Here is a 22,212-nt window from a genome sequence, read left to right on the forward strand (position 1 = left end):
AGCGGGCGTGTGGTGGGGCCAGGCTTTCGGCTGTTGCGAAGAGCGCTGCAGAGCCACCCAGGACACCGAGCGCCCCGAGCCGTACACGCAGTGGTGGTTAAGGTGGTCAGTTTTCTGTTACATGATTTTAGTGCAGTCAACGAAAGGAATTTGGAGATGCCTGTTGGAAGTTGCCGGGAATAGCAAGGAGGCTGCTGGTTACACACGTGGAGAGTCCGGAGGGAGGTCGGGCTGGAGATATAGATTCTGAGGCGTACACCCACAGGTGGCTCCTACAGCCTGGGGCCTGGACGGGGTTCTGGGGGGCCGTGGAGGGAGGAGGCCAGAGCCCCCTCATCCCGTGGCCACACCAGCCTGCAGCTCAGGGGGCCCATGTGCTGCCAGGACCACCACGTGGGCAGGCAGAATGCGGGTCTGATGGGGGAGGCTGGGGCCCTGCAGGGAGAGGAGCACAGACAGAGTGGGGGTGGCTGGGGGGACGGTGTGTAAGGACAGGACCTGTGACCGTGCAGGGGCATCCATCTGCAGACTACCGGCTGACCAGGCCTGGCACAGGGCAGGGGTCCTCTCTGGTGGCCTCGTCACCTGCTGTGGTCCTGACCGCCTGTCTCTCCTGGTTGCAGATTTACGAAGGTGCCTACCACATCCTCCACAAAGAGCTTCCCGAGGTGACCAGCTCTGTCTTCCGGGAGATAAACACGTGGGTCTCGCAAAGGACAGCGGTGGAGGGAACGGGGTGCCCGCCCTGAGCCCCCCGGCCAGCTGCGGGGCCGCTGTCGGGAAGCGGGCAGAGGAAGGGCAGGGGCTGGCTTCTCAGACGTGGCCGAGAAACACACACACACACCCCCAGATTGGAGGAATCCCTAGCACAACTGACTCAGACAGTCTTGTCACCTGTCAGGCTGTCCACCACTGGATCTGCCTTAAACGGTGGACGCTTTATGCAAAAACTGGAGGTCAGGGCACTTTCCAGAGAAGTGCTGGAAGGCCTGAGGCCACACGGAGCCCTGCCCCACCTCTCCCGCCCTGCAGGGTCCCAGGAACCCCCCCCAACCCCAGCAATAATTGGAGGGCGCCCTCCCGCCGCCCTGCACCCTGCCTGTGCCCCTCTGGCCATGGGACATGGGGCAGGTCCACTGTCCTGGCTGACTTGCGTGCCTGTGGAGGCCCGGAAGTGCCTGCGGGCCCACCCTGGCCCGAGTCAGCTGTGAGCCCTGGGGGCTGGGCTGGGCCAGGGGAGGGGGGCCTGGGCGTGGGAAGGGGACCACCCCCCGCCCCGCTCCCGGGCGTGTGGGGGCGGCCGCTGCTCCTTGAGGGCTCACCCGACGTTTGGAGGGCCGCTGTGCTGGACGTCTGTTCAGACGCGGAGGCTGTGGGAGGGAAGCAGGGGTCTTGACGGCGCTGGGCTGGAGCCGGTCCCAGGTGGTGCCCCGCCCGAGGCCCCGCCCAAGGCCCCAGCAGGAAGGGCGATCGGGGCCCCTGCAGCCACCCCTTACTGGTGCCCTGCCCGCATCCCCCACCCCTTGGCCCTCCCTGCTCTGGCCGGCACGGTAATCGGGGGCCCCCGCTGCCCAGGGGGTGCTTTCGCTATCCGTGTGAGCGTGGTGGGGGCGCTGCAACCTGGGAGGGGAAGGCGTGGCCCCTGGACCTGGGGCTGGGTGGAGCTCGGCCCAGTCCTCCAGAAGCAGGAGCCGCTGCCCCGCTGCGTCCTGCTCTTCTGGGGAGGTCCCCCGCCTCCATTCCAGGGCCCCCAGCGCACGCTGAGCCAGAGTGGGCCCCCTGGCGAAGGAGCCACGTGGGCTCGTGGGGGGACCGGCCAGGTCCCCATGGAGAGTGGCTTCATTGACCTGTTTCCCTTTGGAGGAGGAAAAAGAATGTAGAAAATGCCGTGGGGGCTCCACCCGTGGTCCTCCGGGGCCAAGGAGCCGTAGAGATGCCACGCACCAGCCCACACCCACCCACCGCCACGCCGCGTATGGAAATGTCACCACGGCGGGCCGCTTCCCAAGCCCAACGCCGGGCGGGCACGTGGTCCGACCAGGAGTCTTTCAACGCATGGACTTATTTTCTTCAAAAGCTTTCAGAGATGCACATTCAGCCGTCTTCAGCGATCTGGTCAAAGAATCGCCCATATTTGAAAGATGTTCCTCGGATCGGGGACTGTTTTCCTCACCGGGTGGGCCGGGGCACGCCCTCCACGGTCAGGGTGCGGGCAGCCGTGTCTGGGCCCCGTCCTGGCAGTACCAGCGAGTGCTGAATCAGGGTTGCCTGCCATGCTGAACCCAGAGCCCCTGGGCCGCACCCGCCCGGCCCTCAGTGGTGCAGGGGAGCCGGGTGTGCATAGGCGGCAAGGCCGCACAGGCCTGGGCCTGAGGCGGGCAGAGCACTGAGGCCAGGGAGGGGCGGGCGGCCGAGCCCGTGTGGACCCATCACTCAGGCTGCCTGGGCCATGGGAGGTGGTTCTGTGCGGACGGGCTTTCCAGAAGATGCTGCCCACGGCTACCGGGGGTCCTGGCCCCCTGGGCCCTCTCTTGCTGGGGACGGGGTGCTGACCCTGGCATGCCCTTGGCCCTGGTGCTCGGAGCCCCCCGCAGGCCCCGTCCCCCTCGCCGACTGCTGACTCCCCACATTGGACCACAGCGACTTCCCACGCAATTTCCTGGTTTGCTGTCATGCCCACGGCTCAGCCGCCTCCCTCCACGTCCGCTGTCAGTGGGGCCCTGTGTGTCAGGTAACAGATAATGCGGGACCGACACAGCTAACCCTAATAAACCATGGTTTCTGCCGCCGCCGCCGCCGCCTGCCTGTCTGTCTGATCGACCCCGGCATGCCCTGCAGAGACGGGTGGCCTCCTGGCTGACCACGCTCTGTGGGCCCCTGACTCCTGACGGGTTAGGAAGGCACCCTGGTCCCCCGACCTGGGGCTGCCCCGCCGCCTCACCCACCACAGCTCCTCCACAGCTGAGGCAGCAATCTGCATGCCCGCCTTCCACCCGTCCCCCGAGCCCCAAGCGTGTCCTGCAGACCATCTCCCTCCAGCCCTAGGCCCATCCCTGCCCGCCTCCTGTCCCGCAGGGCGGCCAGGGTTAGTGTCCAGTGACTCAGATGGTGGCTCTTCCGGCCCCAACCCTCCAAGCCTGTCGGCCCACAGCCAGCCTTCGGGGGACCCTTGGAGCCCTGTGCCCTCTGGAACCAAGCTGCGGGAACTGGGTCTTCATCAGAACGGTCTGGTCCCTGGGTCCAGGGCCAGTGTTGCCGAGGAATAGGGAGAGGCACTCTCTGGGCCAGAACCCGGTGCTGGGGTCATGGGTGCAGGCCCACTTCACCGCGAACACCCGCGCCCCACCCAAGGCCGCCCCTCCAAGGGCGCTGGGTTTAGTGCGCTGCTGCTGCTGTTCTGAAATTCTCAACCACCCTGTGCATCTTTCTGCCCCGAGTCCCAGGTCGTCCGCAGTCAGCGCTCTGAACCCCTGCGGTGGGCGGCCCATCCCGCGTCACTCAGGTCTGCTGCTGGGGTCTGTCCTGTTCCTCGTCTGGGCCGCGCTCCTCTGCCGGCTCCTCCTGTCCACGTTGCCATTTGTTTTCCGTCTCTTGGTTCCGGGCGAGCTGGGAGTGTCCTGGGCGTCCCCTCTCCCTGGGCACTGATGGGGGCTCTGGCGGGCAGGTGGGTGGCCAGGTCACGCGGCGGCCGCTTCCAGAATCCTAGGGCCCCCGGCTGGTGCCAGCTCACTGGGGGCAGAGTCGGCCCAGGAGGCTCTGGGCCGCGCCCACCCCTGGCGGGGAAGCCAGGCCTGAGGTGGTGGTGCCCCCTACAGGCAGGCGGAGCTGGTCCTGGAGTGGGGGACCACTGGGGAGGGGGGCACGGCTCCCTATAGTGAAGTGGGGGGCCCAGGGCATCCCAAACCTTGCTTTGGCTGCTAGTGTGCAGGGCTGGGGCCCAGCTGGTCCCAGGGGTGGGGGAGCCTCTGGGTCTGGTCTTCTCTAGGTGGGCCAGGACTGGGGGGTACAGGACTATGGTTTCCTTTTTGTAATTTTTATTTTACATGGGAACATCAGTTCAGTTCAGTTGCTCAGTCGTGTCCGACTCTTTGGGACCCCATGAATCGCAGCACGCCAGGCCTCCCTGTCCATCACAAACTCCCAGAGTTCACTCAGACTCACGTCCATCGAGTTGGTGATGCCATCCAGCCATCTCATCTTCTGTCGTCCCCTTCTCCTCCTACCCCCAATCCCTCCCAGCATCAGAGTCTTTTCCAATGAGTCAACTCCTGGCGTTTCAGCTTTAGTATCATTCCTTTCAAAGAAATCCCAGGGCTGATCTCCTTCAGAATGGACTGGTTGGATCTCCTTGCAGTCCAAGGGACTCTCAAGAGTCTTCTCCAACACCACAGTTCAAAAGCATCAATTCTTCAGTGCTCAGCTTTCTTCACAGTCCAACTCACAAAACCATAGCCTTGACTAGATGGACCTTTGTTGGCAAAGTAATGTCTCTGCTTTTGAGTATGCTATCTAGGTTGGTCATAACTTTCCTTCCAAGGAGTAAGCGTCTTAATTTCATGGCTGCAGTCACCATCTGCAGTGATTTTGGAGCCCCCAAAAATAAAGTCTGACACTGTTTCCACTGTTTCCCCATCTATTTCCCATGAAGTGATGGGACCGGATGCCATGATCTTCGTTTTCTGAATGTTGAGTTTTAAGCCAGCTTTTTCACTCTTCTCTTTCACCTTCATCAAGAGGCTTTTTAGTTCCTGTTCACTTTCTGCCATAAGGGTGGTGTCATCTGCATATCTGAGGTTATTGATATTTCTCCCAGCAATCTTGATTCCAGCTTGTGCTTCTTCCAACTCAGCGTTTCTCATGATGTACTCTGCATATAAATAATATATAACAATATATAGCCTTGACATACTCTTTTTCCTATTTGGAACCAGTCTGTTGTTCCATGTTCAGTTCTAACTGTTGCTTCCTGATTTGCATACAGATTTCTCAAGAGGCAGGTCAGGTGGTCTGGTATTCCCATCTCTTTCAGAAGTTTCCACATGGGAACATAGCTTTTGCCAAAAACCTTATCAGTTCAGTCGCTCAGTTGTGTCTGACTCTGTAGTCCTTGGGGTTGCAAAGAGTTGGACATGACTGAGCAACTGAACTGAACTGATGGTGTTTTGGCTTCCCAGGCGGCGCTGGTGGTAAAGAACCCACCTGCCAATTCAGGAGACCTGAGATGTAGGTTCGATCTCTGGGATCGGGAAGATCCCCTGGAGAAGGGCATGGCTACCCACTCCAGTATTCTTGCCTGGGGAATCCCCTGGGCAGAGGAGTCTGGTGGGCTACAGTTCGTGGGGTTGCAGAGGGTCAGACACAAATGAGGCAACTTAACGCAGCGCATAAGCGATTTAGCGTTGTGCTAGCTTCAGGGGTACAACTGAGTGATTCGGTTTTCCGTCTGCAGGCGCCCTTTCTTCTTTGGCTCCTTTGCCTTGTAGGTCATCAGCGAGCACTGAGCAGCACCACACAGGTCCTTGTTGGTTGCTGTGTGTGTAGTCGTGTATCTGTGTGAACCCAAACTCCTAAGTTATCCCTGCCCTCATTCCCCACTGATAACCATGGTTTTTAAATCTGTGAGTCTGTATTTTGTAAGTCCATTTGCATCATTTTTTAAAGATTTCACATAGAAGCGATAGGTGTCTGTGTGTGACCGAGTAGTCTCCACACCCATCCGTGTTGCTGCAGACGGCACGGTGTTTGACGGCTGAGCGGCCCGTCCGTGTTGCTGCAGACGGCACGGTGTTTGACGGCTGAGCGGCCCGTCCGTGTTGCTGCAGACGGCACGGTGTTTGACGGCTGAGCGGCCCGTCCGTGTTGCTGCAGACGGCAGCGTTTGACGGCTGAGCGGCCTTCCGTTGCAGAGCGCGCGTGCCGCATCGTCTGCACCCACTCCTCGGCTGACGCCTCGTCTCCAGCCTTGGCTGCTGTCAGCAGTGCTGCTATGAAGACTGACTGGGTTGCATGTTTCAAATTGTGCTTTTCTCTAGATGTGTGCCCAGGAGTGGTAATGCTGAGTCATACGGTAATTCTACGTTTGGTTTTTTAAGGAACTTTCATACTGTTCTCTGTAGTGGCTGCACCAGTTCACATTTCCATGAACAGTGGAGGTGCATTCCCTTTTCTCGACTCTCTCTCCAGCATTTGCTATTTCTAGACTTTCTGATGAGGGCCATCCTGACGAGTGTGAGGTGATACCTCACTGCAGTTTTGATTTGCATGTCTGTGTTAGTGATGCTGAGCAGCGTTTCCTGTGCCTCTTGCCTGTTTGTATGTCTTCTTGGGGAAATGTCTATATAGATCCCTGCCTGTTCTTTTGATTGGACTGTTTGTTGTTTTGATCCTGAGCTTTAGGAGCTGCTTGTGTGTTTTGGAGACGAATCCCTTGCCAGTCATCTTGTTTGCAAGTCTTTCCTCCCATTCTGTGGGTTGTCTGTTCCTGTTATGGCTTGTTTTTCTGTGCAAAAGCTTGTAAGTCCCGTTTATTTTCATTACTCTAGGAAATGGATCCAAGAAGATACTGCTGTGATTTATGTCAAAGGGAGTTCTGCCTGTTTCCTCTAGTAGTCTTACAGTCGCCAGCTTATATGTAGGTCTTTAATCCACTCTGTGTGTTTCTGTGTGTGGTGTTAGAGAACGTTCTGATTTCTTTTACATGTAGCTGTCCAGTTTAGACTCTGGTTTCCGTGGCTGGGTGTCTCCCTCTGGTGGGCGAGGCTGGCCTAGCAGCCTCCCTGGAGGGCAGGCCCAGCGCCCGCCCAGCCCCATGGGTGGACGGCGCTACGTCCTGGCCGTCTGGTGGGCAGGGCCGTGTCCACTAGGGGGGTCAGGGGGGTCTCAAGGTGGCCTGTCTGCTGCCAGCTGGGGCTGTGACCCCGCCCCGGGGTGTGTGACTGAGTCTCCCAGCTCTGGGTCTGATGGGCCCAGATCTCAGCCCAGAGGCCGTGTTCACGGGGCCAGTGTGTGTCCAGGCGAGCCCCGGCTGCCCTGTCTCTGCAGGAGACGCTCCGCGGGCAGCAAGTAGGTCCGGCCCAGGCTCCTGCCCGGCTCGGTGTGCGTGAGGTTCTGTGCGGCCGTGTTAGTCTGAGTCTGTGGGTCTCTGCCTCACGCCTTCGCAGCCAGATGCTCCGGGGGCCCCGGGGTCACACCCCCACATGGGGAGCAGGGTGGGCTCCCAGCGCTCAGTCCCGGGGGATGCTCTGCAGCGTCACCTCCCCCAGGCTGGGGGACTCCGCCGTCTTGCTGTGGTTCCTTCTTCATGTCGTCAGCGGCAGGTCATCTCAGGGAGGCTTTGGTTTTCTCCATCGACGGCCGGCGTGCTCGTGGGAGGTGGGCTCAGGCTGTCTCTACTCTGCAGCCTTGGCTGCTCTCCTGAGATGACGTCTGATGCTGTTCTCGCCGTGGGGCAGGCTCCCTGGGGGCCAGAGCTGGCCTTGCCCCCAGGCAGAGGCCCCCCCGCGTGGCGTGTGGACCTGAAGGACAGACGACCCACTCCCAAGTCCGATGGAGTGGGCCGCCCTTCTGTATGGCAGTCAGAACTGAGGCAGGAGACCCGTACGCTGGTCCCTATCGCTGGTTTGGTTTACTTTGGTGTGGTGGCCTGCACTGCTTTCAGACCGTATCTACTCTGGGAGATGGTGTGACCACTAATCCCTGTTTAGCATATGAAAATGCTTCCCTGGGGTGTGGGTCGTGGGCAGTCTTCCTGGGCAGTCCCTGCCCCACGGACACTCCTCCTGAGGGCTATTGCGTAGCCTGTGCCCCACGGTCATGGGAGCTGCTCCCAGAACCAGGTGGGGTGACATGGCTTGCCCAAGGGCAGCAGGGCAGGAAAAGCCGATGGAGCACCAGGCGAGAGCAGAAGGGGTGGCGGGAGGGGCCATCGGAGGGGCTGGGCTCTGAGGGCAGCAGCCCCCAGGACGGTGTGTGAGGAAGTGCATCCAGCGGCTGCAACGCCAAGCCCAGCTGCTGGGCGGCGCCCACGGCCCTGGCTGGAGCCCGGGCTGACACAGCCCCTGACGGGGCAGGCTGGGGGGACGGGAGGGAGGGGGCAGCCGCACCTGTCTCCCGTGCCCTCATGGTCCTGACTGAAGCGCAGGGCTTCCTGCCTGTGGACCAACGTGCCAGCTCCTGCTCCTGCCAGGGCGTACTCCTCCCGGCCGGCAGGGAGGGCGGAGAGGAAAGAGGGCTTTGCAGGCTCTAAATCAGAGCCGTCCTTTGCGGGCCTGGCCGCAGCTGAGGGCAGGGGAGCTGGGGCAGGAGCCAGGTGTGCACCTGAGGCTCTGAGGGAGAGAGACCCGGGCCATGTCCACCCGCAGAGGCCGACACATAGGTGAGCGGGTGGGGGGCGAGGCGGGGCCCCGACGGGGGCTGAGGTGCCAGGAGAGACCCTCAGAGCCCGACCGGCATCTGCTGCGTTGACTGAGAGGGCTCGGGAAGAGCACACAAGGGTCCGAGACCCCACAGGTGGAGAGGGCTGCGCCACGTGCCCAGCTGCGCATGTTCCGCTTTCAAGAAGAGTTCCCGCGAAGCTGTGGGCTGAGCCCACGGTCCTGGGGACCCTTGGGATACACACCAGCGTTGGGGGCTGGTGGCACCACACCGCCCCGCCCACCCCCCCACACACACACGGCAAGGGCACAGTGAGCCTCAGTGGGTGGACCCCACTCCTGCAGGGGCCCCTCAGGACCCTGGGACACACACCGGCATTGGGGGCTGGCAGCGCCGCCCCGCACACACCTTAAGGACGGGCGCTGCGGCTCCAGCCCAGGGCCCAGCTGCCGTGGCACAGGTCGCCAAAGGGACTCGCAGCCAGGCTTCCAGAAGGTTCTTCCTTTGTCCCCACCTGAGGCTGCAGTTCAGACCTTACCCAGGTGAGAGCTGCTGATGCCTTCAGAACTTGTGCTCCAGGAAGGCGGGCGGCCCCCAGCCCTGGGGCTGCATGCCCAGCTTTCTGCTGCCCCCAGCCCCTCCTCAGCCTGCTGCAGGGAGACGGGGACCTGAAGGCTAGGCAGTTTTCCAGGTGGAACAAAGCACACACCCAAAGCCTTCATTCCTGCAGGTGGGAAGGCTACTACAGAAGGAGTAAGAACTATTTTGGGGTTAGGGCCAGAACTAGGGTGAGGCAAGTAAAGCACCTGCCTTGGGCACAAAACTTAAGGAGCACCGAAAACCTGGGTAATCAAGATAAGCGATATTTTAATGTCATTAGTGACCCAAATGCCGACAATTCTCACAGGAACATCGGCCATGGCTGTGCCCCGGGCCCCCTGGGACGACCGAGCAGCATCCCTGCCTGTGGCCCGTGCCGCGCCGCCAGGCCGTCTCCTGGGGCCACAAGCTGCTGCTACACTCCGTGTTACCGACAGCTGCTCCCCCGCCACTGCGTCCTGTCTTGGTGGTTGGCCTTCCTCCCCAGATGTGAACACTGCTGGGATCCAGGCTTGGGATAGAATGCACAGATCATTTTCCCCAGTAACATGTCTGAACACTGATTCGACCATTCGCTTAGAAGCAGGCATGGGGAGCTGGGCTCCAGGCTGAGGTCAGACAGACAGTGGCTTCTGTCCTCAGCCCCACGGCGGTAAGAACAGCAGGGCTCACTAAGTGCGCACCAGATCGCAGACGGCTCCCCTCGTCGCCGGGGAAGCAACTGCTGGCTCCTCCAAGCCCGCCCTGGCCCCCAAGGGCGGGGGACAGGCTGACCTCAGCAAAAGGAGCCTGGCTGGCAGAGGGCCAGTCCCGGCAGGCAGGTCTCAGGGTCCCAGCCAACACCATCTCTTGTTGATGAGGCCCCCTAGCCAGTCCTGGCACACAGGCTCCCACAGTGAAGTCAAGCTTTATTGCCACACTGACGTTCTGGCCCGCTCATGGCGGCTCTGTGCAAAGAAGCCAGCTCCCCAGGGAGACATGGCAGGAGGGGCGGGGGCTGAAGGAGGGAGGCCCTCAGAGACCCTCACTCCAGGATGCCCTGAGTGGTATCCAGCCCCGGAGCTCGGGGGCTGGTTTGTACTGAGAAAGGCCTCATCCCCAGGTGAGCCTCTCGGGGCCCCAGGCAGAGTGGAGGGAGCCTCTGCAGCCACTGGGATGACCCCGGCTCCCCGACGGCCCCGTGTGCAGCGGTCAGCAGTCCAGGCCAATGGACACCAGCAGCTCTTCCAGCACCCGCAGGCGCTGTGCAGCCTGCTCCATGGCGTGGCAGGTCTGCACCAGGCTGCCCATGTGGAATCGGATGTCGTCCACCAGCGGGATGGAGTCCGTCTCCTGCCGGCCGGCCACAGCCGCGGCCTCCTCCCGCACGGCCTCCACAAAGTCCTCCTGCTGCACCAGCTGTGGACAGGCCAGATCAGGGTCTGTCCTTCACCCAGGCCCAGCCGCCCGGGGCCCACACTCACCTTCTCAATGACCCTGGCCATGTACTTGGTACACTGGTCCTCCAGGCGCGCAAGGCCGAACAGCTTGGCCACGCGCCACACCCCCACCACGCTGTCCTCGTCCAGCAGCTGGGCTAAGCTGCGGCCACACAGCTGCTTCAGGCCCGGCAGCAGGTACATGTCGGCCACGCTCAGCACGTCGTAGGCCAGCTCGGGCGGCAGCTGCAACGACAGAGGGTGAGGGAGGGCGCCTGGGGACTGAAGACGGGGCCCCTGGGCTCACAGCGCAGGCTGGCTGGGCCCTGAGACCCGCGCCTGCTGCTGCTGGGCAGGCCCCTGCTTGGGCGTCCCCTTGTCCAGGAGTGGCGGTGACGGGAGCCTGCGGAGGGTGCTGTCCCCCGAGCCCTCCCGGTGGGGTGCTGTCCCTGCCCTGGGCGTCACCGCAGAGGAGAAGCCCTCCTCCTCAGCCGCTGTTTCTTGGGGCCTCTGTGACGGTGACTGCACGCACGCCGGCTGCCTTCGGGGCAGCTGAGGGCATCCTGGGGTCCCGGGCGCGCCCTGGCTGGAGGAGCAGCCCACACGGCGCACACTCCCCTCGACAGTCAGACGTGTGACGCACCTCGGTGTGGTCGCTGTACACGTAGTACAGTACGTGCGTGAAGACCTCGGGCGAGACGCTGTGCAGGGTGACGGCCGGGAGACCGCCCGAGGCCTCCAGCTGCTCGCTCTCCTGGAAGTGGTCGTCCAGCAGGGCCCGGAAGTACTCGCTGCGGCCACAGAAGAAGGCCTGTGGGAGGCTGGGCTCAGGAGGGGCTGCCCCGGGAGGAGGGCTGGGCGGGCGTCTGCAGGAGAAGCCGCGTACCTTGTGACAGAGGAAGTCGTAACCGCCGACACGGAAGCAGACGTCAGGGCAGCTGCTGAGGCCATCGCAGGGGAAGGGCAGCTCCCCGAGATCGCCCTGGGGGGAGGCGGGGCAGCCTCAGGGCAGGCAGGAGGGAGAGCGCCCGGCCCGGGCCCCTCCTAGCTCACCCTGGAAGGTGACGCTGCTCCAGGGTCAGTTAGACACGAGAGCGCCAGGCTCTGGGTTTAAGCCGCAGCCCAGGGCGGGGCCTTACCCGGAGCTCAGGGGGCAGGGCGCAATCAGCCAGTAGGGCCAGGTCCTCCCGCAACTGCGGGTCCGCCTGGGGGGGCTCGATGGTCAGCACCTTCATGCACACGCCCGGCTTAGACGCCTCTGCGGGGAAGAGCGCGGGTTCATGGGGTGGGCGGCCCGCAGGTGCCCGCCTGAGCCCAGGGCCTGAGGGCGGAACGGCCCCACTCACGCTTGGCCTCCAGGCCGCCAAGCAGGCCCCATAGCTGGCACTGCCGGGCCAGGCGCTCGCAGTCGCTGACGTGCTCCACGCCGACGTCCAGGCAGCCTGGGTGTGGGGGCAGCACAGGGGGAGACTCAGGGACTGAGGAAGCCCTCGGCTGCCCCCCAAACCCCCAGGAGGTGGGTGGTCCATCTGCCCAACCACTGGCTACAGGGCCACCGTCCGACCTCTCAGGCCCCAGGACAGCAAGAGGGCCTCAGACCGTGGGTGGACGAGCTGACCGAGGAGGCAGCTGGACCATCCCGCCTCAGTAGACGAGCCCCAGAGGGAAACGGCGGCCCCAAGCCCACGTCTGCTGCCCTAGCCCCTGCCCATCAAGCGCGGCTCACCTGTGTACAGGTACTGCAACAAGGCCCCGAAGGCCACGGGGTTGATCTGTGGGCAGAGACAGGGTCAGGGACGGCCACGCCAGGCGCGCCTCCCCTCGCGCCCGCTGACGCACCAGGGGGTGCCTGAGGACCACCGCGCTCCTGCCCTTCCACTTGGTGTCGAGCATGTGGGCGAAATAGGTGCTGCGCGCGCCCAGCACACCGCGGTGCGCCCGGAAGGCCCTGCCGTGCACCACGAAGACCACGTCGCTGTGGAGGCCCTGCTCCAGGAGCCTGTGGGCGGGGCCAGTGGTGTGCTCAGAGTCCCGCTCAGTGGAGAGCCCGCCCCCACAGGCCCCGGCAGGCCGGCTCACCGCAGCAGGAAGCTGTAGTAGAGGTCCCGCCGCCAGAAGGAGGCCGTCACCTGCCTGTAGTCACGCAGCGCCCGGCGGATGGCGTCGCTCTGCGCGCCGTAGAGGCAGCGCTCACCATCGAAGGTGTTGGCCTCGCAGCGGGCTCCTGAGGGCGGCAGAGCTGCCCGTCAGCGGGGCCTGGGACTGCCCGCCACGGCTGGGGACGGGGAGCTGCTCACCCCACCACACACAGACACACACAGGGCCCCGGGACCGCCCTGCCCCCAGCACCCTCCCCGCCAGGCCCCGGAGGCACGCCACTGAGCACAGACACCCTGGAGGCCGGCCTGGCCTATGCTGGGCCCCGGGGAGACACCCCAGACAGAAGGTCCCCTGTCCGCAGAAAACGGGGCTTCAAGGGGCAGAGGAACACACACAGGCTAGCAAGTGAGGTCAGGGGCTCTGAAGAAAACTAAGAAGGTGAAGGCTGGATGTGGTGCAGCTGCCACGGGGTGGCCATGGAGGCGCCGGGGCAGACGAGGAGCAGGGATCTGAACCAAGCGAACCCCTGGGAAAGAGCCAGCCGAGCAGAGGGAACGGCACATGGCCAGGCCCCGAGGAAAAGCAGTGGTACCTGCGGGGGCAGGCCGGGGGCAGATGGGCACACTTCACGGGGCAGCTCGGACACAGCCAGGTTCTCCAGCTCGCGGGAGGCGTGGCTGGGAGGCCCTGCGGGACTTCACCCCGGTCAGACTGGCCTCCCGGGCTCTGGGCAGATGCTGAGCTGGGCCCCGGAGATGGGAGTCGGGGACCGGTTCTGAGAGCACCCCTGAGGGGTGCAGGAACGTGCCCACCCTGCACTCACCGTTGGCCAGCAGGTAGAGCACCAGCTCCTCGTGTCCACAGAGGCAGGCGTAGTACCTGAGGGGATGGGGCAAGGGCGCCGTCAGGCCCGCCCGCCCACCCGCCCGCCTCCCCCTGGCCCGGCACTCACAGCGGGGTGCTGTCCCATTTGTCCCGCACGTTCACCTCCACATCTCGCTGCTCCAGCAGGTACCTGGGCAGAGGGGATGGGGGTTAGATAAGACCTGCGGGAGGGGAAGGAGGGAAGCCTCCCCGGTGAGGGCAGGTGAGGCAGAGACAGAGCAGGACAGGCGCTGAAGGCCAAGCAGCCAGGTCAGGGTGTGGGCGTGGGAGTGTAGGCCTCAGGGGCCTCAGCGCGGAAGAGGCTGAGCACCGGCTGACAGCGCTCGGAGGGTCCGCCCAGCAGGAGGCCTGCAGGGTCCCGGAGGCGTGGGAGTGAAGTGACAGACTCCAGAAGGTGGGCGGCAGGCGGGCGGGGGTAGGGAGGGCCACTGAGGATGCCCAGGCAGGAGGGACCCAGTGTGTTCTGAAGAGAACCAGGCTTTGGAGGCTACCAAGTAAACCCCAAGTGGCACCCGACCTGGGGAGGAGCCTAGCGAGACAGCAGGACTCGAAAGTCGGGACTAGCCCCGGGGAGGGCTCCAGGGGAAGACGGAGAAGGGAAACATTAGGCACCTCACCTCCCAAGCAAGCCGCACCCCCTCCGGCGCGGCCGCGGTGACGGCGCTGACAGCGCCCAGGCTCTCCGACAACCGGAGCCTGACTCCGGCCCCAGACGTTCCCAGCACCGGTCCGTGGCTCATCAGAGTAGCCACGCCGGGGGTCCCAGGCCCGCCCCCAGGGTCTGACCGCCGGGCCCTTCCCTTCTCTCCACCCTCTGCTCCTCCTCCGGGCGTCCGCGTCACAGTCCTAACCCTAAGCTCACCGGAACCCCGGGACAAGTCACGCCAGCACCCGCGTCCCCGCTCGGAGGAATTCCTCGACCAGAAGGGCCCTGCTTTGGAGCCCGGGCGCCGGCTGGGGGCGGGGATCCACGCCTGGGCCGGCCCGTGCCCTCCCCCAACCCCCAGCGGGCGCTCCGTGGACCGCCCCCGCACCCTCGCGGGGACCACGCGTCCTCACCGCACTCGGCCCACGTCCCCCTTCCTGCAGCTGGAGAACAGATCGCAGGTATCCATGGCACAGATGCCCCGACGCCGAGCCACCTCGGGCGGCGGCGCCCGCCGGATATCAACACGCCCCGCCCTCCGGATATAAACACTCGCCGCCCGCCCGCCCCGCCCGCTCCCTAGCGGCGCCTGGCGACCGGAGGACCGAGAGGAGGGGAGGGCCGAGAGGGCAGGAGGCGGGCGAGGGGGGAGGCGGCGCCCCGCCCGCAGCCCACCCGCCCCTTCACCCCCGCCCAGCACAAGAACGAGTCGCGCAGGGGACGCGGGCCGGCGTGCTCTCCGGACGGCTTTAATGGGGTCCCGGGGCGGCCTCGAGGGGCGTCGGGCGGGGGCGGGGGCGGGGCCGAGGTGCGTCCTGAGTCAGGGAAAGCGGGGGGCCCTGCGCCGAGGGCCGGGCGGGGCACAGCCCCTCACAGGTGCGTGTCCTCCTCGAACACGTCCGAGTCCTCGGGGTCGCGCTTGCCCCCCATGAGCGCGCTCCAGCCCCCCGGGCCGTTGACGGCGCCGCCGCCGTTCAGGCTGGGCTGCTTCTCTTGCATCTCCGACTGGCTGTCGCTGGCCACGTCCAGCGTGGGGTTGTCGTGGCAGCCGTTCTCCACGAAGCGCAGCTCCTCGCCGTGCGACTGCGGCGGGACGGGCCGCTGGACGAGCGCGCCGAACCCCGCGCCCCCACCCCGGCCCTTCGCCGGCCCTGACCCCGCGGACCCTGACGACGCAAGGCCCTGGTCCGCGGCTTCCCCAGCTCTAACCCTTTCAGATGACCCCTGAGCCTCCCACCCAGCAGCCAGGGCCCCCACCCCCGGACAGCAGCGGACCCCTTTCTCACCACCCACGCCTTCTAAAGGGGTTCCTCCTGGGGCTGCGGCCCAAAGCCCACGCCCTGCACCTCCAGCGCCTGAGGGAGGCTGGTGCCTTCCTCTGCACAGGCGCCTCACTGCAGCCACCCCCTCCCAGCCCGAGAACACAGCCTCAGACGGCTGACCTGCGGGCACCCCCCCAGGGCAGCCCCCGGCCCGCCCCGCCCGCACCGGCCGGCTCACCACGTGTTTGAGCTTGGGCAGCCGGCGCTGCCAGCAGTTATAGAGAAGGCCGAGCACGATGATGACCACGCAGAGGGCGCCGATGACCACCAGCACCACAAAGAGCGTCCCGTAGTCGCTGCGCACCTGGCTGGCCCGGGCCTGGCAGCTGCTGGTGGTGGAGTAGTTCCGGATGCCAATCTGGGGGTGGGGGGAGGGGCCCGGTTCCTTAGCTGGGGCCCTGGGGTGCCGGGCTCCCCCAGGGCCTATAGGGCTAGGGCTCAGGGATGGGAGAGGGCCCTGCCTGAGCCCACCACCCTCCCGGAGGGCCCCAGACTCCTTTAGCAGGCCTGCAGTGGCTCTGACGCAACTGTGGTTGATGTCCGGCCCCACGCCCACCTGGGGGTGCCCAATCCCCAGAGGCCGCCATGAACTGGCTGTCACAGACCACACTGCCCCACCCACGTGGGTGCAGACAGGGCAGCTGGGGGCCTGCGCACTTTCTCCACTGCACACCTGCCCCACCAGGCTCCAGAAACTCAGTTCCCACCTTAGGGTGGGTGTCCACGTCCTGGGCTGCCCCCAGCCTCCTCCTCCCGCTGGGATGCTCACCAGTGTCACTGAGCTGCCCAGCGCTCCCACACCGTGCGCTGTCTCGGCGGGGCAGCCGGCCCTGGCCAAGCGGCTGATGTGCCCCCCCCCGCCCCTACCCCCTGACTCTCTCCAGTCAGCGTCTCAGGCCCCGGGAGCAGAGAAAGTGAGGTGCCATCCCCAAATGACAGGTGCCGGGGTGGGCAGGGGTGCCGCCTGCAGAGCAGAGACCCGGGGGGCCACTTTCTGCTGCAGACCTTTCCAAGGCCAGGAATCAGCTCCTCTTCCTGTGAATGACCTGTGCATTTCCAGTGCTTTTCCACTTTTTACGTTATCAAGATTCAGTTTTTCCTGCTGGATTCACCACCAATGCACACGTGAAAATCTGCCCACTTGTGTACTTCCAAAGACCCAGCCCAGGGACTTTCCTGGTGGTCCAGTGGCTAAGACTCAGCACTCCCAATGCAGGAGGCCCGGGTTCCACCCCCGGTCAGGGAACTAAACCCCCGTCATGCCACAGCTCTAGATCCTGCACACGGTCATCAACCTTGGAGATCACAAGCGCGGCCACTAAGACCCAGTGGGGCCAAGAAAACAACACATGCATATTTTACAAAAGTACTCTTTGCTAAAACAACAATAAAGCCCCAGTGTGCCTTTCTGCCAAATCCATCTGAATGAAGCGTCTGGTAAAGCCAGAAGACCCAGACCCCTGGGTGGGAAGAGGCAGGAGGGCCTGTACACAAGGCGGAGCCCACCAGCCCCGCCCTGTCATGAACCCCACAGCTCACAGCCAGCCCCCCCCCCCAGGTGGTGCAGACATGGTGTCTCATGGGACGTCTGCGGCAGAGCCCGGCTGTGCCTTGGGTGGGGGCATCTCCTCTCTGCTGTCATCTAGATGGGCACCAGCAGGACTCAACAGGGCTTCTTTCCTGCTCACAACCCCAGTTGGCAATGAGCCCGAGGGAGAACCCAGTCTGGCCCTCAGCACTCCGTGCGCTTATCGAGAAGCCCCACAGCAAGACGGAGCCTCCCTGGCCCCGCCCTTCTCGGCCTGGCACGCAGGAGATAGGAGGGGGGCCCACGGCACGCGTACCTCAGCTCTGCCGTGGACACTCCAGGCCCGTGGGCATGAAGGGGATTGATAAGGGCCTGGATGCCCGTGAGTGGATAGGGCCTGGAGGACACGGGCTGTCCTCAAGGGGGGAGGTAAGTAAAGGTGCATCTGGCGGGGCGGGGGGGTGTCTGCCAGCCTGTCCCCTCAGCCCAGGTCCCCAGGAGCGCATGGTGACCCTCCCACGCCTCTGGGAACGTGTGGTGTTCCCTCGTCCACCAGGCTCTGCAGGATTCCTTGAGCAGACACGGTGCTTCTCCATTGCTCACCCAGGGAATGCCACCCACCCTCCCAGACCCCCGAGGCTCCCTCTGCTCTGCGCCCTCTCCTGACCACCCCGCTCCGTGGCTTGGGTCCGCACCTGCCATCTCACGTGGCTCACAAGGCGGCTGCGGGTGACTCCATGCCCCTCGGGGGCTGGATCAGGCTGCGCCCCGCCATGCCTCCACCACCCTGCGCTCTTACCTCCTCCAGGCTCCTGCGGATGTCGCCCAGCATGGACAGCACGTCTTGCGTGGGCACCACGCCTGTGCAGAGGGCACCGTCAGCACAGCCGTAGCCGCCAGGCGCTCAACCCCTGACCCTCAGACCCCCGCCTGCGCCCCCGCAGCCCCTCCCCCCTACGCGGCACATAGGCCTGCAGTCCTCCCGACCAGATCCGCCCCCCACCCCCCCACCCCACCTCTCCATGACCCACGAGGTGGGCCCTGCAGAGCCCCGAGCCTCGCCCCGCTCACCCTGCTCGCCCACCAGCGCCATCAGCAGGTGTTGCTCCTTCTCGCTGGGCTTGCTCAGGGAGATGTGCCAGGCGCCATGGCGGCCGCGGCCATGCCGGGGCAGCACGCCCTCCACTAGGGCCAGGAGCTGCAGCCCCCGGTGCCGCCGGAACACCTCCTGAGGGCGGAGAGAAGTCTCACTCGCTGGGAGTGGCACCCCCGAGCCCCTCCCACCTGGAAAGGGCCGTGGGGGCTGCCCAGAGGGGCTGCTCCGGGAGCCCCGGGGACCACGGGGGACGGCGGGGGTGCAAGTCCCGAGTCCACCTAGTCCTGCCTTGGCCTCTCGCCCCCAGGAGGGCGAGCACGGGGCCTGCCTAGGGCTACTCGCAGGTGAGCTGGGGGAACAGATGCACCCACACAGGGCCCGAGGGGCCACATGCGGCAGGTGACAGAGAGCTGGGACAAGCCGGAGGAGAGGGGGCAGGCGGCCGCCCCAGGCCGGCCCTCACTGCAGAGACAGGGCCCAAAGTCAGGGAGTCAGGGAGGACGTCTGTGCCCTGGTGGGCTGCAGCGGGAGCGGGAGGACTAGTAGAGGCGCCAGAGCTCTGGGGCCCTGGCTGGGGGCGGGGGTGGGGGCGGGGAGACCTCCTTCCCACCTGACACTCCTCTCCTGCTTAGGTCTCCTTCCCCTTGTGCACAGGGAATTACACAACTTAAGACCAAGCGGCTGGCGGCAAACAGGAACTCAGCACGCACAGGAGGCCTTGCTCCTGACTCCCAGCCAGTCACTGTCCCCATGGGGCCCCCTGGGAGAGACCCTCGCCAGGCCTGGTGGTGCCCCCCAGCAGCCCCTCCCCTCTCGGACACGGGCGGTCGCCACCCCCGGCTCCTGCCTCTCTCGAGCGCCCGGTGTTGGAGCTGCCACCCGTGTGGGCCCCAACCCTTCTGCTGGAGCCCAGGCTAAGCGGCGAGGCTGTCACACCCGCAGGACGACGTGCTTCCTGCTGTCACGGCACGTCCAGGCACGGCTCCTACCAGCCTCAGACTCGCGAGAGGCTGGTGCCTGGAGATGCCTGAGTGAGCCAGAGGGAAGCCCCAGCCCCCGGAACGGCTGCCACTGTCGGCGTGTGTGTGCGCACGCGCTCGTGTACATGTGTGCACGGGGCCCGAGCGGGGCGTGTGTCCTGGGCCCCCTCGTGGGTGAGGGTCGCACACCGCCTGAGCACACCTCACGTGTTCGGGGCCCACATGTCTGGCGGGCTCAAGCCCGAGAGCCACAGGGTCACCGCGAGGAGGCCGGCTGGCTCAGCCTAACTTCGCACCATGCATTCTGTAGATGGGAACTGAGGGCAAAGCACTGGCTTTGGAATCCTGTGTGGGTTCACATCTCGGTTCTGCCACTTGTCAGCTCTGTGACGTTTAGCAAAACACTGTTCCTCTCTGAGCCCCAGTTTCCCATCTGAGAATGTGGGCACTGGTCCTAAAACCGCAGACTTTCTGTGAGGGTTAAAAGTACTTTTTCAACCACAGGTGCGGGGACAACTGGGTGTCCCAAGAAAAGAAAACCACCCCTGGACTCATACTTCATACCCACACCAAAGTCCATTTCAGGTGCATTTTACATGGAAAGCTTTCAGAAGCAAGCATGGCCTTGGAGTGGGCAAAGATTTCTAAATTGGACCCCAAATTCCTAACCATGAAGGAAAAAAATTGGTAAGTTGGACTATTTTATGGTGAAGTTAAAAAAAAAGGTCTTCCACTTATCAGAGGGTTCTATCAAGAGGGTCAAAAGGCAGCCCGCAGAGCAGGAGACGCTCGCACCATATACACAGAACGGGGGCTTCACATCCATGATGCATAAATGATTTACAGACATCAATAAACGAAGTCAGCCAGCCCAGTTGCCAAGTGAGCAGAAGATCTGATGAGCTACTTCACAGAAAAGAGGCTCAAACACGTACGACAAGTCATTCAATCTCACTGATCATCAGAGAAAAGCAAAGTAATCCACAAAGTGAGGCCTGCAAAATGGTTAAACTGGGAAACAACGCAGACAGCCAGCAGCCCCCAAGCGCCAGGCGCTGCCGCGGAGGAGCAACTGCCAGGCCACCGTGGGAAGCTGCTGGACAGCACCCGGCCAAGGTGACCCGCGGCGCCCGTCAGAGTGTGCCCGGTGCCCGCCCGCCAATGTGCAGACCCCAGAGCCTCCAGAGCAGCAGACCCACAGCAGCCTGGGAATGAAGCCCCTCAAAGGCCCGCCGCCAGCCAGAAGGACAGAGAGAGGACAAGCGTGAACGCACACGCGCAAGGACACAGAGGCTCCCGAAAGCAGGAGCTGAAGCGCGAGAAGCCGGGACAGAACACCACACTCGAGGAGCCCCCCTCTGTCACGTTCAGAAGCACGCAGGGTTGATTCATGGCATCACAAGTCCACACGGAGGCTCCCTGAGGAACAGTCTGGAAGGCGGTGTGGCCCTCAGGCTGTGCGGCTCTCTCCTGACCGACAGCCGCCCTCCCCGGCTGTCCCCACAGCCTGAGGCGTGAGGACGCCCCCAAGCAGGCGCAGGCGTGCCCTGTCTTCCCTGCCAAGCCCTCCCCGGGCGGGGGACCTTCCCCAACGGCCACAGCAGCGCCCCAGCTAGTGCCCGGGCCCTGCGCCCACACACAACTCCTCGTGGTGCCTGGGGCGATGGAAAATGGCGTGGCTGCGGCACGACACTGTGCGGCAGCTCCTCCAGAAGTCACAGATAAGATCACCAGGTGGCCTGCAAGCCCTTCTGCGCACACCACACAATTCAAAAAGGGGTCTGGGAAGGCATGCACACACCACAGCATTCACAGCAGCATTCTCCACAACAGCGGAAACAGGCCTGTCAACAGGTGAACAATAAGCAAAACGTGGTCCTTCCGCACACTGGAATACTGCTCAGCCTTAGAAAGGAAGGCAGTTCTGACACCTGCTACACCCAGCATAAACCTTGAGGACGTGACACTCCGTGAAACAAGCGAGTCACAGCAAAAGCAGCTCATGTGCGACCCACTAACACGAAAGGCCCCGAGCAGCCAGGTTCAGAGACCGGAAGCAGAATAGGGGCTGGGGGGGAGACGGAGCTGTTAATGGGGGCGGTTTCAGTTTTGCAAGACAGAAAACTCCTGGAGCTCTGCTCCACAATAATGTGAACATACTTAACAACCATACACTCAAAAATGATCAAGATGGTAAATTTTATGCTAGGATTTCTACCACAATAAAAAAAATCCCACCATAATAATGGCTAATTAGGTAGACGTCAAACATATCAATAACTTTAGGTATGCAGATGACACCACTCTTATGGCAGAAAGTGAAGAGGAACTGAGGAATCTCTTGATGAAAGTGAAAGAGGAGAGTGAAAAAGCTGGCTTAAAACTCAACATTCAGAATACTAAGATCATGGCATCTGGTCCCATCATTTCATGGCAAATAGATGGGGTAACAATGGAAACAGTGAGAAACTATTTTCTTGGGCTCCAAAATCACTGCAGATGGTGACTGCAGCCATGAAATTCAGACACTTGTTCCTTGGAAAAAAAGCTATGACCAACCTAGATGGCATATTAAAAAAGACAGACATTACTTTGCCAACAAACGTCCATCTAGTCAAAGTTATGGTTTTTTCCGGTAGTTACATATGGATGTGAGAGTTGGACTATAAAGAAAGCTGAGAGCAGAAGAATTGATGCTTTTGAACTGTGGTGTTGGAGAAGACTCTTGAGAGTCCCTTGGACTGCAAAGAGATCCAACCAGTCCATTCTGAAGGAGATCAGTCCTGAATATTCATTGGAAAGCCTGATGTTGAAGCTGAAACTCCAATCCTTTGGCCACCTGATGCGAAAAACTGACTCCTTGGGAAAGACCCTGATGCTGGGAAAGATTGAGGGCAGAAGGAGAAGGGGATGACAGAGGATGAGATGGCTGGATGGCATCACTGACTTGATGGACATGAGTCTAAGCAGGCTCCAGGAATTGGTGATGGACGGGGAGGCCTGGCGTGCTGCAGTCCACGGGTCACAGAGTCGGACACGACAGTGACTGAACTGCACAAACATTAAATGAGAAGAACAACAAAGCAGGTAAAACCAGGGAAAACAGAAAGCGTTTTAATCTCTTTGTGTTGTTTGGGAAGAAAAAGAGACATTAACTTTAGATGTCATTATCCACGTATGCACACCCCAATTGCAGGGTCTCAAGGCCCCACATATCCATAAACAGCCAGAAGGCCGCTTGGAGAATGCCAATTCTGGGTCGGA

The 22,212-nt window shown here is 62.9% G+C and overlaps 3 protein-coding genes across 5 annotated transcripts in view; 1 reads left to right on the forward strand and 2 right to left on the reverse strand.

Annotated features, from left to right (window-relative positions):
- The window catches only part of MGLL (monoglyceride lipase), an 86,882-nt gene extending 84,093 nt beyond the window's left edge, over nucleotides 1-2,789 (forward strand). For both annotated transcript variants that reach the window (XM_025272462.3, XR_006547300.2), the window contains one exon: nucleotides 624-2,789. In XM_025272462.3, coding sequence (XP_025128247.1) covers nucleotides 624-749 — 126 coding nt within the window. In that variant the 3' untranslated portion in view covers nucleotides 750-2,789. The remainder of the gene's footprint in view (nucleotides 1-623) is intronic.
- Nucleotides 2,790-9,220: 6,431 nt separating this feature from the next.
- Nucleotides 9,221-14,566, reverse strand: ABTB1 (ankyrin repeat and BTB domain containing 1). Of its 2 annotated transcripts, XM_006078833.3 has the most exons (12): nucleotides 14,436-14,566; nucleotides 13,444-13,506; nucleotides 13,315-13,370; nucleotides 12,471-12,615; nucleotides 12,231-12,390; nucleotides 12,118-12,163; nucleotides 11,738-11,833; nucleotides 11,531-11,649; nucleotides 11,278-11,373; nucleotides 11,035-11,202; nucleotides 10,437-10,637; nucleotides 9,221-10,371 (listed from the first exon to the last, which is right to left on the reverse strand). In XM_006078833.3, the coding sequence occupies exons 1-12, from the start codon at nucleotides 14,489-14,491 to the stop codon at nucleotides 10,165-10,167; spliced, it is 1,413 nt and encodes a 470-aa protein (XP_006078895.1). In that variant the 5' UTR covers nucleotides 14,492-14,566; the 3' UTR covers nucleotides 9,221-10,164. The 2 variants fall into 2 exon arrangements, with proteins under 2 accessions (XP_006078895.1, XP_006078893.1); XM_006078831.3 differs by having other exon boundaries at nucleotides 11,035-11,373.
- A 185-nt stretch (nucleotides 14,567-14,751) lies between these two features.
- PODXL2 (podocalyxin like 2) overlaps nucleotides 14,752-22,212 on the reverse strand; it is a 47,929-nt gene continuing 40,468 nt past the window's right edge. Inside the window, exons 5-8 of the mRNA XM_025272459.2 lie at nucleotides 17,944-18,100; nucleotides 17,672-17,733; nucleotides 15,523-15,702; nucleotides 14,752-15,105 (exon numbers count right to left, since the gene is read on the reverse strand). Of these exons, the coding sequence (XP_025128244.1) occupies nucleotides 14,893-15,105; nucleotides 15,523-15,702; nucleotides 17,672-17,733; nucleotides 17,944-18,100 (612 nt within the window). The 3' untranslated portion in view covers nucleotides 14,752-14,892. The remainder of the gene's footprint in view (nucleotides 15,106-15,522; nucleotides 15,703-17,671; nucleotides 17,734-17,943; nucleotides 18,101-22,212) is intronic.

Source organism: Bubalus bubalis, chromosome 21 (genome assembly GCF_019923935.1).
Source record: "Bubalus bubalis isolate 160015118507 breed Murrah chromosome 21, NDDB_SH_1, whole genome shotgun sequence".
NCBI lineage: Eukaryota > Metazoa > Chordata > Mammalia > Artiodactyla > Bovidae > Bubalus > Bubalus bubalis.